The sequence below is a fragment of the Ovis canadensis genome, chromosome 4 (assembly GCF_042477335.2).
Source record: "Ovis canadensis isolate MfBH-ARS-UI-01 breed Bighorn chromosome 4, ARS-UI_OviCan_v2, whole genome shotgun sequence".
Classification (NCBI taxonomy): domain Eukaryota; kingdom Metazoa; phylum Chordata; class Mammalia; order Artiodactyla; family Bovidae; genus Ovis; species Ovis canadensis.
The window spans coordinates 25001113-25018303 of record NC_091248.1 but is presented as its reverse complement, the minus strand read 5'-3'; the positions used below and the strand labels follow the sequence as shown (position 1 = coordinate 25018303).

General features: G+C 40.8%; 1 protein-coding gene and 1 pseudogene across 7 annotated transcripts in view; one reads left to right on the top strand and one right to left on the bottom strand.

Annotated features, from left to right (window-relative positions):
* The window catches only part of HEPACAM2 (HEPACAM family member 2), a 61183-nt gene that overhangs the window by 16557 nt on the left and 27435 nt on the right, over positions 1–17191 (top strand). For all 7 annotated transcript variants that reach the window (XR_011256579.1, XR_011256580.1, XM_069587418.1 and 4 more), the window contains exon 3: positions 622–906. Coding sequence is in view for 5 of the 7 variants with exons in the window: in XM_069587418.1 (XP_069443519.1) it covers positions 622–906 (285 nt within the window). In the remaining 2 variants the exon portion in view is untranslated. The remainder of the gene's footprint in view (positions 1–621; positions 907–17191) is intronic.
* On the bottom strand, positions 15523–16836 carry LOC138439031 (ubiquitin-conjugating enzyme E2 variant 1 pseudogene; annotated as a pseudogene).

The window sequence follows — 17191 nt, the reverse complement described above, 5'->3', positions numbered from 1 at the left end:
CAAGGCTATGGTTTTTCCTGTGGTCATGTATGGATGTGAGAGTTGGACTGTGAAGAAGGCTGAGCGCTGAAGAATTGATGCTTTTGAACTGTGGTGTTGGAGAAGGCTCTTGAGAGTCCCTTGGACTGCAAGGAGATCCAACCAGTCCATTCTGAAGGAGATCAACCCTGGGATTTCTTTGGAAGGAATGATGCTAAAGCTGAAGTTCCAGTACTTTGGACACCTCATACGAAGAGTTGACTCATTGGAGGGGACTCTGATGCTGGGAGGGATTGGGGGCAGGAGGAGAAGGGGACGACTGAGGATGAGATGGCTGGATGGCATCACGGACTCGATGGACGTGAGTCTGAATGAACTCTGGGAGATGGTGATGGACAGGGAGGCCTGGCGTGCTGGGATTCATGGGGTCGCAAAGAGTCGGACACGACTGAGCGACTGAACTGAACTGAACTGAATGACTTTTTTAATCCTCTTCTTTAATTACTTCCTGAGCTGTCTACATTTTAAAAGTACAAAATTTTGGAGTCATTTTCCTAGGATTTAAAACATGTGAAAGATCTCCTAGACTTTAATTATAATCCTGGGGTGACAAAGATCATTTCTTTCGTTCTGATGTTGCAGATCCTGTCACGAAACCAGTGGTGCAGATTCAGCCTTCCTCTGGGGCTGTGGAGTACGTGGGAAACATGACCCTGACATGCCTCGTGGAAGGGGGCAGCCGGCGGGTTTACCAGTGGCTGAAGAATGGGAGGCCTGTCCACACCAGCTCCACCAACTCCTTCTCTCTTCAAAACAGCAGCCTTCATATTGCTCCAGTGACCAAAGAAGACATTGGGAATTATAGTTGCCTGGTGAAGAATGCTGTCAGTAGGATGGAAAGCGATGTCATCGTGCCTACCATATACTGTAAGTTTTTTAAAATGTATATATATTTATATACCCCTGGAGAAGGAAATGGCAACCCACTCCAGTATTCTTGCCTGGAAAACTCTATGGACCGAGGAGCCTGATGGGCCCCAGTCTTTGGGGTCACAAAAGTCAGACATGTCTGATCGACTGAGTTTCCTTCTGGAAAGTTTTCACCAGAGTAGTCACAGAGAACATCAATACCAGGGGTCATTTGGTTTTCACCATTATTGTAATGCAGTGCTAGCTGCAATCATTTCTTCCTAGGCACTGTCTTGTCATGAAGTATAGTCACTTGCACAACCCAGTTTCTTGACGAGCCAGTTGAGATACTGGTCTTTTGAATATATTCTCTTGACTCGGTGCATTCTGTGACCTTATTGCCAATGAAAACTAGAAACCTCAATTTCAAGAACCCAGAACCATGCAGAACGCACTGATTTATTCACCCACAAGGAGGGAGAGTTTTGCATCATAAAATGGGACAGGGATGTGCTCTGGAGCTGACCACTGGGAGAAAGAATGTTCCCAGGTTATATGCGGGTAATATGGCCCAGGGTACGGCTAGTCTCTCTGCCCATTTTCTCAGCCCCATTTATAGAGGCAGGGTACAGAGAGGACCACAGAGAAGACATAATTATTCTGCAGCAAGTTATTCAGCTTCCCAGCGAATCTGTAATGATTTCAGGTTTCACTTCTCTTTGGTTCTTTTTTCTGTCTCTGTAGTTGCTATTGTTATCGTTGTGACTTTATTCTCGTGTAGAAAGTTAAGTTCACCAGACTTTTCAGTTCATGTCGTATGATCACCATCAACCCATGCAAGATCTCCCTTGATGGTATTACTTTCCCCCATCACCCCTACTCCGCAGCACCACCTCTAATATGTCTAGCATTGCATCCTACTTTCAGCCTCTCGTGAGCTTTCTTAGCCTCCACCCTAATGACATTTTGACTGGACAACTCTTTGTTGTGGGTACTTGTCCTTTGCATCGTAGGATGTCTAACAGCTGCTTACCCCCTACCTGCTACATACCAGTAGCACCCTTCCCTCCACTTGTGACCGCTGAAAGTGTCTCTAGATATTGCCATATGTCCTCTGAGTGCAGGAGAGAGGGAGTGGTTTGTGCAAAAGCTCCCCAAGTTGAACCAATGGCTTATCACATTGGGAAGCCATCTGATTAGTTACCATCATAGCTTACTTAGTGCGCGGCCACAATAGCAGTGTAACAAAACAAACAAGGCATGGCAAAGAAAAACTTCTTACCCTGTGGTGTGAGGGTGGAGGGTTCAGCTGGTTGAACCACAAAGGTAGAATTAAGCCTTGTAAATATAACTACTCCCTCATCAAACATATCTCTATAATGCTCAAAAAGGCCCTAAAGACTATTGTTTAAGTGATTAGGAGTTAGACAGACCTAAGTAGGCAATGGGTTCCGTCACTACATTGTGACCTTAAGAAATCCCTTGACCTTTCTGGGCCTCATCTATAAAATAGAGATGGTTAAAACTACTTCCCTACAATAAATGAAATCCTGTCTGAAAAGTAGCCAGTGACTAACATCAAGCAGGCATCCAGTAAGTGGAGGCTGTTTGTGTTATCAATACATCTGTCTTCTGTTTTCTTCAATAGAAAATTGATAGTCTTTCTTGAGAATGTGTGTTATTGATTCTTTGAGGAAAAGCACCAGCATATGTAGGTTTTTTTTTTTCTTTCTGCTAGATCAAGCTTAACAATAGAACTGAGCTCCAGAAATGTGGTCGGAAAAGCAACTTCGGGGAAGTGTAATACAGTGGTATGATACAGGTATACAATAAGATCTGCTTCATTAAGCAAGATTAAGATAAGAAAAATAGAACCATTGATTCTTTTTAAAAATCTTTTAATGTGTTTATTGGCTGTATCTGGATTTCAACAGTGAACAAATGACAGATTAGGATAATCAAAGGGACTAAGTACAAAGATGTGAATGGGATGTAGGAAAACCCCAGACTGTTACCAATAATACCTGTTTCTGCACCTAGATCCAGAAGGACAGGAGCAAGGAGAGGTTACTGGAAACCTTGAAAAGTAAAATTCCATAGAGCAGAGGCTTCTGGTGGAAAGAAACAGCCAGAATGAGGAAAGGAACAAGGAGAACAATATCTCAGCCTCATTCTCCTCCCTCATTCTAATCTTCTGCCAGGAATCCCCAGTGGCCAAATTCACCCAGAAATCGGAGGGAACGGGAACACTGCACAGGCTAGGAACATGGGACCCTGATTCTTAAAACTGGAAGCTATCCAGTATTTTAGCAGAAGTGAGATAATGTGACAATGAAATGTATGAGAACGTCATAGATACTGTAGGAGTGCCTACAAAGGAGCATAGCGTAGGCACAGAACTCTGGAACGAAAGGCCTGGGTTCAAATCCTGCTTCTACTGCCTTAGCTCTCTTGTGCCTTAGTTTCCTCATCTATATAACGGTGATAATGATAGTACCTGCTTCATAGGTACTGTTATTATTCAGATTAAATCTGTTACTGTACATAACTGGCTTAGAACAGTGACTCAGTGTGGGTTGCTCAGTCACGTCTGACTCTTTGCTACCCTTTAGATTGTAGCCCACCAGGTGGCTCTGTCCATGGAATTCTCCAGGCAAAAATACTGGAGTGGGTTGCCATTCCCTTCTCCAGGGGATCTCCCCTACCCAGGGATCAAACTCAGGTCTCCTGAATTGCAGGCAGATTCTTGACCATCTGAGTCACTAAGAAAGCCCCACAATGACAGGCCCATAGTAAATAGTATATAACTGTTGGCTGCTATTATTAGTACAATATTATGTGTCTTTGGGAATTCAGAGAAGGAAAACAGTACTTCTAGCTGGAGAAAAGGCTTGTTGTAGAAAGTAACATTTGAGATGGACCTTGAACGATGGATTTGAAGGAGGCAAGGGGAAATGTCTGGAAAAACATTTCAGGCACTTAGGATAGTAGACACAGACACTAGGCAGAGGGCAGAGTATTTGGCAAATGGTCCAGTTTGACTGGAGTATAGGATACAGCAAGGAATAAATACAGCTTCCCCACTCCCCTTTGTCAGAAAATGGAACGTTCCTTTGAAACCTCATATGAATCAAAATGGTGCAAAGTAAACAAGCATTACCTTATGACCTGCAAAAAGTGAGTCAAAATAAAACACAGATGCCCACAAAGTTCAAAGCTATGGAGGCTTGATACTGAGATGCTGAGTGTAGTTCCCTGGGAAGGAGCTTGGTGGCACCACTTTTGCTGCTGGGGAGCCCACTGCCTCTAAAACAGTTCCTGAAAAACAAACTCGGAATGCTATTTTTCATTTTTCATCTCTTTCTCGAGAAAGCAAAAGTCCTCTCCAGACTTCTCTCAGTCAGCTACTGCTGCTGCTGCTGCTGCTACTGCTAAGTCGCTTCAGTCGTGTCCGACTCTGTGCGACCCTGTAGACGGCAGCCCACCAGGCTCCCCCGTCCCTGGGATTCTCCAGGCAAGAACACAGGAGTGGGTTGCCATTTCCTTCTCCAACGCGTGAAAGTGAAAAGGGAAAGTGAAGTTGCTCAGTCGTGTCCAGTCGTGTCCCCATAGACTGCAGCCTACCAGGCTCCTCCGTCCATGGGATTTTCCAGGCAAGAGTACTGGGTTGCCATTGCCTTCTCCACTCAGTCAGCTAAAACAGGTATTAATGCAGGTCTTTCATAAAAGCTAAGTGGCATAAGCAGAGCTTTGAAAAGCAGAGTCAGATTGCAGGGAGCTTTGAACACCCGGCATCACTTGGTAAACAATGAGGAAAATTATTTTTTAAGCAAAGCTCCAAATTTTTTAGAAGACTACAGAATATTTTATAAATAAATACACAAACATAGAGTAAATCAAGAAATGTTTGTTTAGAGAGCATGTTTTCAAAATAGATCACAAATGTCATACAATTATAAAAAGAATATATATAGGAAAGGAAAGAAGGGAGGTAGGATGTATTTTATTAACCTATCATACAGAGAAAAAAGTCACCAATTTTGAGCTACATTCAGTAATTAAACACATCTAAGAGCAACTTAAAAGCATTTTTTCCAAAAAAGTATTGTTCACATAGAAATAGAAAAAACTTCATATATTATATAATTCAACATTAGTGAAGGGGAACCCAAAGAGGATTATCTGCTAGTCCAACCTAGAGCAGAATTCAGTGTCTCAAAGATGAACCAGTCCCTTCATGCATAAAGAGGAGAAATTATCAATGTATTAAAGAGCATAAAGGAAGAAAGAAGTTATAGTTTTTCACCAAAAAAAACCCAAAACACCACTCATCAAACAAATTATATAAGATTTATTGCAATCACTAGTTATTTTGTGTTTAACAATGACATTGTTTTTATAGCTAAACTTTTAGCTATATTTTATAGTAGTTTTACATAGCCTTATATTCAGATAACAGTGTGAAAATATTGTCTGCCTTAAAACACAGAGAAATGGACTTACAAAGTATAAACTGTGACTATCTGCACGACTAGCATTGAATTAGAGTGAAATATTTAGATTTGGCATTATCTGTTAGTACATGTAGTCATATTCTTGACTGAATAAATTCTTGACTAAATTTATTCTGACATAAATGTAAACTTCCATTCAGCTCCAGGGAGCACAGACCTAAGCATTCAAGTTACCTGAACACTGTGAAAGAAAATGGGAGCAGACGATATCAAATCTAGAGCCATAGAGAGACATCCTTACATTATTTAGAATGTTCCTTATTATTTGGTCTAAATGATTTACATTCACATAGAAAAGGTACAAAATGAAAAACAAGATATTAAACCATCCAGATATCATCAACTACAAATTAATTCAAAGAAACAATCACTCAGTGTAATAAGAGATAGCAGAAAATTGTGTTGGAGCATTCTTTGTCCACTGACGAAAACCTGATCATATTTTGTTTTGACACAGACTCCAATAAGTGCTGTGTCCTTTGGAGAGTATAGCCTTTAGCACAGTGTTATGAGTCTAAGCTGTCAATTCAAACTGCCTGTTTTAAAGCTTTGGTTCTGCCATTATTACTCTATGTGTCGGTTTCCTCATCTCCTTATCAATACTGTCCCAGTGTAAGACTAAACCCTATCTCTAGTGGAATGGGGAGGATTATGTAAGATTTTGTTTTGTTTTGTTTGTTTGTTTGTTTTATTTTTATTTTTACTTTATTTTACTTTACAATACTGTATTGGTTTTGCCATACATTGACATGAATCCACCATGGGTGTACATACGTTCCCAAACGTGAACCCCCCTCCCACCTCCCTTCCCATAACATCTCTCTGGGTCATCCCCGTGCACCAGCCCCAAGCATCCTGTATCCTGCATCGGACATAGACTGGCGATTCGTTTCTTATATGATAGTATACATGTTTCAATGCCATTCTCCCAAATCATCCCACCCTCTCCCTCTCCCTCAGAGTCCAAAGTCCACTCTACACATCTCTGTCTCTTTTGCTGTCTTGCATACAGGGTTATCATTGCCATCTTTCTAAATTCCATATATATGTGTTAGTACACTGTATTGGTGTTTTTCTTTCTAGCTTTCTTCACTCTGTATAATCGGCTCCAGTTTCATTCATCTCATTAGAACTGATTCAAATATATTATTTTTAATGGCTGAGTAATACTCCATTGTGTATATGTACCACAGCTTTCTTATCCATTCATCTGCTGATGGACATCTAGGTTGTTTTCATGTCCTGGCTATTATAAACAGTGCTGTAATGAACATTGGGGTACACATATCTCTTTCAATTCTGGTTTCCTCGGTGTGTATGCCCAGAAGTGGGATTGCTGGGTCATAAAGCAGTTCTATTTGCAATTTTTTAAGGAATCTCCACACTGTTCTCCATAGTGGCTGTACTAGTTTGCATTCCCACCAACAGTGTAGGAGGGTTCCCTTTTCTCCACACCCTCTCCAACATTTATTACTTGCAGACTTTTGGATCGCAGACATTCTGACTGGTGTGAAATGGTACCTCATTGTTGTTTGGATTTGCATTTCTCTGATAATGAGTGATGTTGAGCATCTTTTCATGTGTTTGTTAGCCATCCATATGTCTACTTTGGAGAAATGTCTATTTAGTTCTTTGGCCCATTTTTTGATTGGGTCATTTATTTTTCTGGAATTGAGCTGCATACGTTGCGTATATTTTTGAGATTAGTTGTTTGTAAGTTGCTTCATTCGCTATTATTTTCTCCCATTCAGAAGGCTGTCTTTTCACCTTGCTTATATTTTCCTTTGTTGTGCAGAAGCTTTTCATTTTAATTAGATTCCATTTTTTATTTTTGCTTTTATTTCCAGAATTCTGGGAGGTGGATCATAGAGGATCCTGCTGTGATTTATGTCTGAGAGTGTTTTGCCTATGTTCTCCTCTAGGAGTTTTATAGTTTCTGGTCTTACATTTAGATCTTTAATCCATTTTGAGTTTATTTTTGTGTGTGGTGTTAGAAAGTGATCTAGTTTCATTCTTTTACAAGTGGTTGACCAGTTTTCCCAGCACCACTTGTTAAAGAGATTGTCTTTGATCCATTGTATATTCTTGCCTCCTTCGTCAAAGATAAGATGTCCATATGTGTGTGGATTTATCTCTGGGCTTTCTATTTTATTCCATTGATCTATATTTCTGTCTTTGTGTCAATACCATACTGTCTTGATGACTGTGTCTTTGTAGTAGAGCCTGAAGTCAGGCAAGTTGATTCCTCCAGTTCCATTCTTCTTTCTCAAGCTTGCTTTGGCTATTCGAGGTTTTTTGTATTTCCATACAAATCTTGAAATTATTTGTTCTAGTTCTGTGAAAAATATGGCTGGTAGCTTGATAGGGAGTGCATTGAATTTGTAGATTGCTTTGGGTAGTATACTCATTTTCACTATATTGATTCTTCCAATCCATGAACATGGTATATTTCTCCATCTATTAGTGTCCTCTTTGATTTCTTTCACCAGTGTTTTATAGTTTTCTATATATAGGTCTTTAGTTTCTCTAGGTAGATGTATTCCTAAGTATTTTATTCTTTTTGTTGCAATGGTGAATGGAATTGTTTCCTTAATTTCTCTTTCTATTTTCTCATTATTAGTGTATAGGAATGCAAGGGATTTCTGTGTGTTGATTTTATATCCTGAAACTTTACTATATTCACTGATTAGCTCTAGTAATTTTCTGGTGGAGTTTTTAGGGTTTTCTATGTAGAGGATCTTGTCATCTGCAAACAGTGAGAGTTTTACTTCTTGTTTTCCAATTTGGATTCCTTTTATTTCTTTTTCTGCTCTGATTGCTGTGGCCAAAACTTCCAGAACTATATTGAATAGTAGTGGTGAAAGTGGGCACCCTTGTCTTGTTCCTGACTTTAGGGGAAATGCTTTCAGTTTTTCACCATTGAGGATAATGTTTGCTGTGGGTTTGTCATATATAGCTTTTATTATGTTGAGGTATGTTCCTTCTATTCCTGCTTTCTGTAGAGTTTTTATCATAAATGGATGTTGAATTTTGTCAAAGGCCTTCTCTGCATCTATTGAGATAATCATATGGCTTTTATTTTTCAATTTGTTAATGTGGTGAATTACATTGATTGATTTGCGGATATTGAAGAATCCTTGCATCCCTGGGATAAAGCCCACTTGGTCGTGGTGTATGATCTTATGTGAGATTTTATGTGTAAAGAAGGCAGTGAGTGGCACATAGGAAAAACCCAATAATATTAGCTAGTTTTCTTTTCCTCTTTTTTTTTTCTTTTCATTTGGAGCCCAAACTACACTGATATAATTGGCAACATGACATCAAGAAATTATGGAAAACCTGGGTAATTTAGAAGATACCTTCAAAGAGAATACTGAAAGAATACTTTGGAAAGAACTTTCTTCCCCAGAAATTACCATTATTTAACACATTTCATTTTTCTACATGAAAATATTTCCTTTACATGAATCCTTTGTATCTTACCATCTATTTATCTGTCTCTGAACTTTAGCTATACATTTAAATGAAAAATTCCTGGGGAAAATTTCATAAGCAATTACAGATACATGAAAATGTCATTTGCATGATCTTGAAATACACTTTTGTTTTGCTATATAGTTTACTTTAATCTGAGAAAGTAAAAATATTGAATAAGATCTTTCTTTCAACATGTGCATGTTCACGCCCTAATCTTATAATTATCACAGAAAATGGTGTTACACAGTGTGTTAAGTATTTAAATGGAGGGAAAACCATAATCACCGATAAAGGCTTTAAACTCCTAAATTTCCTTTCCTTTCCTGTGTTATTTGAAAGAATTAGAATATCCCCATTTGAATAAGTTCGGATTTTATAGAACATACCTTTTATTTATAGACCGAACTTTCTTCTTTGCATTCTTTTTAGACATAATCCATGCAAACCTCTAGTCAAGGCTATGGTTTTTCCAGTAGTCATGTATGGATGTGAGAGTTGGACTATGAAGAAGGCTGAGCGCCAAAAAATTGATGCGTTTGAACTGTGGTGTTGGAGAAGACTCTTGAGAGTCCCTTGGACTACAAGGAGATCCAACCAGTCCATTCTGAAGGAGACCAACCCTGGGATTTCTTTAGAAGGAATGACGCTAAAGCTGAAACTCCAGTACTTTGGCCACCTCATGCAAAGAGTTGACTCACTGGAAAAGACTCTGATGCTGGGAGGGATTAGGGGCAGGAGGAGAAGGGGACGACCGAGGATGAGATGGCTTGATGGCATCACTGACTCAATGAATGTGAATCTGAGTGAACTCTGGGAGCTGGTGATGGACAGAGAGGCCTGGTGTGCTGCAATTCACGGGGTCGCAGAGAGTCGGACATGACTGAGCGACTGAACTGAACTGATGCAAACCTCACAGAGAAATGCCTGTCTTGAGTAAAGACTAATGGCAGGTAGTTGAAAGAAGAACATTTAGAAAATTTTGCCATATGAGTTCCACTTATACATTGTGAGGATGAATTACCTAGATGATTTTAAAAAGTTTTTTTTTACCCTTACTATGTAGTAATTGTGACTAGTGTTAACATCTTCTTGATTATTTTTGCATTCGAATGCAAAAACTTTCATTGGGTCAACATCTCATCTTCTTGACCTTCACTTATTCATTCATTCATTCATTTATTCACTCATTCACTCATGGTTTGACTTGATTAAAAAAATCAAACACCATGGTCTTCTTTGTGCTAAGCCATTTACTACCTATCTTATACCCCTTCATAATTCACAGCCTTGTCATGGCAAAAGGGCATGTATAACTCACTGAACCTAGGAGCCATGCCGTGCAGGGCCACCCAAGATGGATGGATCATAGTGAAGAGTTTTGACAAAATGTGGTCCAGTGGAGGAGGAAATGGGAAACCATTCACCTATTCTTGTTGGGAGAACCCTATGAACAATTTGAAAAGGCAAAAAGATATGACCCTGGGGATGAGCTCCCCAGTTTGGAAGTTGTTCAATGTGCTATTAGGGAAAGAGTGGAAGGCAATTACTAATAACTCCAGAAAATATGAAGCAGCTGGGCCAAAGCAGAAACAACACTCAGTTGTGGATGTGTCTGGTGGTGAAAGTAAACTCCAATGCTATAAAGAACAATATTGCATAGGAACCTGGAATGGTAGGTGCATGAATCAAGGTAAACTGGATGTGGTCAAGCTGGAGATGGCAGGATTGAACACAGACCTCTTAGGAATCAGTGAACTAAAATGGACAGGAATGAGTGAATTTAATTCAGATGACCATTATATCTACTACTGTGGGCAAGAATCCCTTTAGAAGAAATGGAGTACCCTTCATAGTCAGCAAGAGTCTGAAATACAGTACTTGGGTGCAATCTCAAAAATGACACAATGACCTTGGTTTGTTTCCAAGGCAAACCATTTAACATCACAGTAATCCAAGTCATCCAATGTAATCCAAGTAATCCAATGCCCCAACCACTGATGCTAAGAAAGCTGGAGTTTAATGGTTCTATGAAGACCTACAACATCTAGAACTAGTACCAAAAAAAGATGTCCTTTTCATCATAGGGGATAGCAATGCAAAAGTAGGAAGTCAAGAGATACTTGAAGTAACAGACAAGTTTGACTTTGGAGTACAAAATAAAGCAGAACAAAAACTAAGAAGAATTTTGCCGAGAGAACACACTAGTCGTAGCAAACACCCTCTTCCAATAACACAAGACATGACTCTATGCATGGACATCACTAGATGGTCAATATTGAAATCAAATTGATTATATTCTTTGCAGCCGAAGATGGAGAAGCTCTATACAGTCAGCAAAAACAAGACCAGGAGCTGACTGTGGCTCAGATGTGAGCTCTTTATTGCAAAATTGAGGCTTAAATTGAAGAAAGTAGGGAAAACCACCAGGCCATTCAAGTATGACCTAAATCAAGTCCCTTATTGTTATACACTGGAGGTGACTGATAGATTCAAGGGGTTAGATCTGATAGACAGAGTGGCTGAAGAACTATGGATGGAGTTTTATAACATTATACAGGAGGCAGTGACCAAAACCATCCCAAAGAAAAGAAATGCAAGAAGGCAAAGTGGTTGTCTGAGGCTTTACAAATAGCTGAGGAAAGAAGAAAAGTAAAAGGCCAGGAAGAAAGAGAAAGATATATCCAACTGAATGCAGAGTTCCAGAGAATAGCAAGGAGAGATAAGAAGGCCTTCTTAAATGAACAATGCAAAGAAACAGTAAAATGGAAAGACTAGAGATTTCTTCAAGAAAACTAGAGGTACCAAGGGAACATATCATGCAAAGATGGGCACAATAAAGGACAGGAATGTTAAGAACCTAACAGAAGCAGAAGAGATTAAGAAGAGGTGGCGAGAATACACAGAAGAACTGTTCGAAAAAGGTCTTAATGACCCGGATAACCACGATGATGTGGTCCCTCACCTAGATCCAGACATCCTGCAGTGTGAAGTCAAGTGGACCTTAGGCAGCAATACTACAAACAAAGTTAGCTGAGGTAATGGAATTCCAGCTGAGTTGTTTAAAATCCTAAATGATATTAAAGTTCTGCATGCAATATGTCAGCAAATTTGAAAAATTCAGCAGTAGCCAGCAGACTAGAAAAGGTCAGTTTTCATTCCAATTCCAAAGAAGTGGCAAAGATTGTTCAAACTACCATACAACTGCGTTTATTTCACAGGCTAGCCAGTTTATGCTCAAAATCCTTCAGACTAGGCTTCAGCAGTACATGAACTGAGAACTTCCAGAGGTATGAGCTGGGTTTAGAAAAGGCAGAGGAAGCAGAGACCAAATTGCCGATGTTCGCTGAATCAGAGAAAGCAAGAGAATTTCTGAAAAACATCTACTTCTGCTTCATTGACTACATAAAGCCTTTGAGTGTGTGAATCACAACAAACTGTGGAAAATTCTTAAAGAGATGGGAGTACCAGACCACCTTACCTGTCTCCTGTGAAACCTGTATGTGGGTCAAGAAACAACAATTAGAACTGGACATGTAACAACAGACTGGTTCAAAATTGGGAAAGGAAAATGTCAAGGCTGTATTTTATCACCTTGCTCATTTAACTTCTATGCAGTATACATCATGCAAAATGCCAGGCTGGATGAATCTCAAGCTGGAATCAAGATTGCTCAGAGAAATATCAACACCCTCAGATAGGCAGATTATACCACTCTAATGGCATAAAATGAAGAGGTACTAAACAGCATCTTGATTAGGGTGAAAGCAGAAAGTGAAAAAACTGGCTTGAAAATCAACATTTAAAAAACTAAGATAGCAACATCTGGTCCCATCACATCATGGCAAATAGAAAGGGAAAAAGTAGAAGCAGTGACAAATATTTTTTTCCCTTGGTCTCCAACATTACTTCAGACGGTGATTGCAGCCATGAAATCCAAAGATGCTTGCTTCTTGGAAGGAAAACTATGACAAACCTAGACAACATACTAAAAGGCAGAGTCATCACTTTGCCAACAAAGGTCCATATAGTCAAAGCTATGGTTTTTCCAGTAGTCATGTATGGATGCGAGTTGGACCATAAAGAAGGCTGGGCACTGAAGAGTTGATGCTTTCAAATTGTGGTCCTGGAGAAGACTCTGGAGAGTCTCTTGGACTCAGTCTCAACCAGTCAATCCTAAAGGAAATTAACCCTGAAATATTCCTTGAAAGGATTGATGCTGGGGTGAAGCTCCAGTACTGTGGCCACCTGACTCGAAGATCTAACTCATTGGAAAAGACCTTGTGGCTTGGAAAGATTGAAGACAAAAGGAGAAGGGAGCAGCAGAGGATGAGATGGTTGGATAGCATCACTGATTCAGTGGATATGAATTTGAGCAAACTCTGGGAGATAGTGGAGAAGGCAATGGCAACTCACTCCAGTACTATTGCCTGGAAAATCCCATGGACGGAGGAGCCTGGTAGGCTGCAGTCCATGGGGTCATGAAGAGTCGAACATGACTGAGCGACTTCACTTTCACTTTTCACTTTCATGCATTGGAGAAGGAAATGCCAGTGTTCTTGCCTGGAGAATCCCAGGGATGGAGGAGCCTGGTAGGCTGCCTTCTGTGGGGTCACACAGAGTCGGACCCGACTGAAGCGACTTAGCAGCAGCAGCAGCAGCAGCTGGGAGACAGTGAAGAACAGAGGAGACTGGCATGCTGCAATCAGACTTAGTGACTAAAAAACAACAACCTATCATATAACATATAGAAACACAACACATGTTCATGATTTTTTCCATAAAATCACTACGTTAGCCATTTTTTGGTTTGGGTCTTTAAGAATTAAATAAAATATGTAGGCTGAAGATCTGTCATTTATCTTACTGATACAGCATCAACATGCTTATAATCTTTATCATTTAATGGAAACCGTTCTCACTTTCCTTCCTTCACCTATTTACACCCGTCACAATCTCATCTTCTTCAGAAAGGCTCACCTGCCCCTCATCTTGTCTCACCCCCTCAGCATCCCTAAGAGGTTTGCTGTGCACCTTCAGCACCCCATTCCTATCTCTCCACAGCACTCACTTTCCATGAGCCTCTTCCACTCATAAGCATCTCAGGAAAAGGTGGGAGCTCTGTGTTATTCACCTTTGTATCCCTAAGGCAATACTTGACACAGATTAAGAACTCAACAGAGGGCAAAGATTGTTCAAACTACCATACATCTGGTAGGTTGTAGCCTACTTATTTCACAGGCTAGCCAGGTTATGCTTAAAATCCTTCAGGCCAGGCTTCAACAGTATGTGAACCATGAACTTCCAGATGTTCAAGCTGGATTTAGAAAAGGCAGAGGAACCAGAGATCAAATTGCCACTATCCACTGGATCATCAAAAAAGTGAGAGAGTTCCAGAAAAACATCTACTTCTGCTTTATTGACTATGCCAAAGCTTTTGACTGTGTGGGTCACAGCAGACTGTGGAGGATTCTTCAAAAGATGGGAATACCAGACCACCTGACCTGCCCCTGAGAAATCTGTATGCAGGTCAAGAAGCAACAGTTAGAACTGGACGTGGAACCACAGACTGGTTCCAAATCATGAAAGGAGTATGTCAAGGCTGTATATTGTCACCCTGCTTATTTAACTTATATGCAGAGTACATCATGCAAAATGCTGGACTGGATGAAGCACAAGCTGGAATCAAGATTGCTAGGAGAAATATCAATAACCTCAGATATGCAGCTGACATCACCCTTATGGCAGAAAGCGAAGAACTAAAGAGCCTCTTGATGACAGTGAAAGAAGGGAGTGAAAAAGTTGGCTTAAAACTCAACATTCAGAAAATGAAGATCATGGCATCTGGTCCCATCACTTCATGGCAAATAGAAGGGGAAACAATGGAAGCAGTGACAGACTTTATTTTTGGGGGGCTCCAAAATCACTGCAGATGGTGATTGCAGCCATGAAATTAAAAGGTGCTTGCTCCTTGGAAGAAAAGTTATGTCCAACCTAGACAGCACATTAAAAAGCAGAGACATTGCTTTGCCAACAAAGATCTGTCTAATCAAAGCTACAGTTTTTCCAGTTGTCATGTATGGATGTGAGAGTTGGACCATAAAGAAAGCTGAGCACCAAAGAATTGATGCTTTTAAACTGTGGTGTTGGAGAAGACTCTTGAGCGTCCCTTGGACAGCAAGGAGATCCAACCAGTCCATTCTAAAGGAGATCAGTCCTGAATATTCATTGGAAGGACTGATGCTGAAGCTGAAACTCCAATACTTTGGCCATCTGATGCAAAGAACTCACTTGTTGGAAAAGACCCTGATGCTGGGAAAGATTGAAGGTGGGAGGAGAAGGGAACGACAGAGGATGAGATGGTTGGATGGCATCACCGACTCAATGGACATGAGTTTCATTAAACTCTGGGAGTTGGTGATGGACAGGGAGGCCTGGCATGCTGCAGTCAATGGGATCACAAAGAGTTGGGCATGACTGAGTGACTGAACTGAATAGTATCTTAAGATAAACTGCCTTTGAATGGGAGCTTTCTTTCCAGTTCTTTGAAGTCTACAAGACATATCTAGAAAATTTACTACTGTGGAAAATGAAGACTGCTTAAATCGAATGGAGGGCAGGGTAGGGCCTGTGGTTTTCTTTTTGATTAATTGCTGTAACACTGTCCTTCAGGCAGCTGAGGGAATTTCATATTCTCTTTAGACATCATTAGACGCTGAAGTTCTTGCAGGACAACTTTGACACTATACGAATTCTGCCATTTTGCTAACACTGATATGGTTCTTGGGTCCGCCACTCCATTAGAACTATTAAGTCCATTCTTATTAATTTTTGTTACAAATCTTACAAAGGGGGGTGCTTCTAGGTATTTAGGTACACATTCTATTTTAAGTTTGTATATTCATTTTTCATAAATTGTTCTTGGAGGCCCAATTATCATCCTTGTCCATCTTGAGTCATGTCTTCGTCATCTTATAGACCCCAGCTAACTGTGCCATCTCCTTTCTGGCCTTCTTCGAGTTCTTCCAACAGTCAGAAATTGCGAGGGACTTTTACTCATGCAAAAAATTGCTGTAAGTTGTCATACCTCAAGCTTGCTGCTTACAAAACTATCTGTATTGACAAGCACAACCAGAAGGAAGAGGCACGTGGTTCATTATCTGTGAAGTGACGACTAAACCAGGGCTAGGTGACGGAACCTACAACCAGCACAAGATGCTCACACAGTGAGACACACGGGAATGAGACCAGCTAAGAGACTCCAGGTTCTCGTCTGCCAGCTCCAGCTCTTTCTGGGGAACACTCTTGAATGCAATGGAAGACCACAACCTCCACCACCCATTGTGAAATGTTCATAAGAGGACTGTGTGTGTGAGGCTGCTCCAACATATGCGGATTTAAAATGTAACAGGCTTACTCTTCTGGCACTCCGTTTTTGGTTAACTGTCAGGGTAGCCTGTGGGATGCTGCATCAGAGGAAAGACCTGGCTGCCAAGGGCTACCCTTTGAGGGCCTGCAATCCTGGCCAAGGCAGGAGGAAGTAACCTGTCATAACACGAGCATCCTGAGAATTCTGGTGGGTTTTTCACAGTTCCACCCTCTAAGATCTATGCAGAAATCACACAACAGACCCCTTAGCCAGTGGGGCATCCTCTCAGTCACCCCTCAGGATCCTGTTTCTTTCTCTCATTCTTCCTCGGGGGCTTCTCTGAAGTCAGGACCAAAAGGACATCCCCAAGTCTCCTCCCCCTGCTCAGACACCCAGCATCCAAGAAAGGACTTCCGTCGATTTGGGGATGCCTCCTCGTCCTCTAGGGGAGCCCTCGATGTCGTCTAAAGAACCACCAGCCCCTGACTCCTCCGGAGTGGCTCTGGCCTCACCCCTTGCCTGCTCCAGCCATTTTGCAGCACTGCACGGCTGGGCCCTTCCTCTCAACAGGGCCCTCACGCTGCCTTCCATTTGCTTTTGTTTGTTTTTTCTGACCTTTAGCAAAGTTCCTCAATAATGTAGTAAATGTGATATTTCAATATTCCCCCAAAGAGGCCCACATCATAATTTAGAATTTCAGCATGAATCACCTCTTCTGTTTTCTTGAGGTGCTGTTTCTATGACAATTTCCTTCACAAAAACAGGAATTGCTTTTCATTTTGGCAGAAAAAAAGTATAACAAAGTCAAGAGTGACAGTGTATCGTTGAGGTTATGATGTCACAACCCAGTGTTGGCCTTGGTGGAATACAGTGTCAAGGCAGTAATACAGGCAGGTATCTACTTGCAGTTCATGAAATGTGTATGCCCATCTGTGTTGTAAATTAT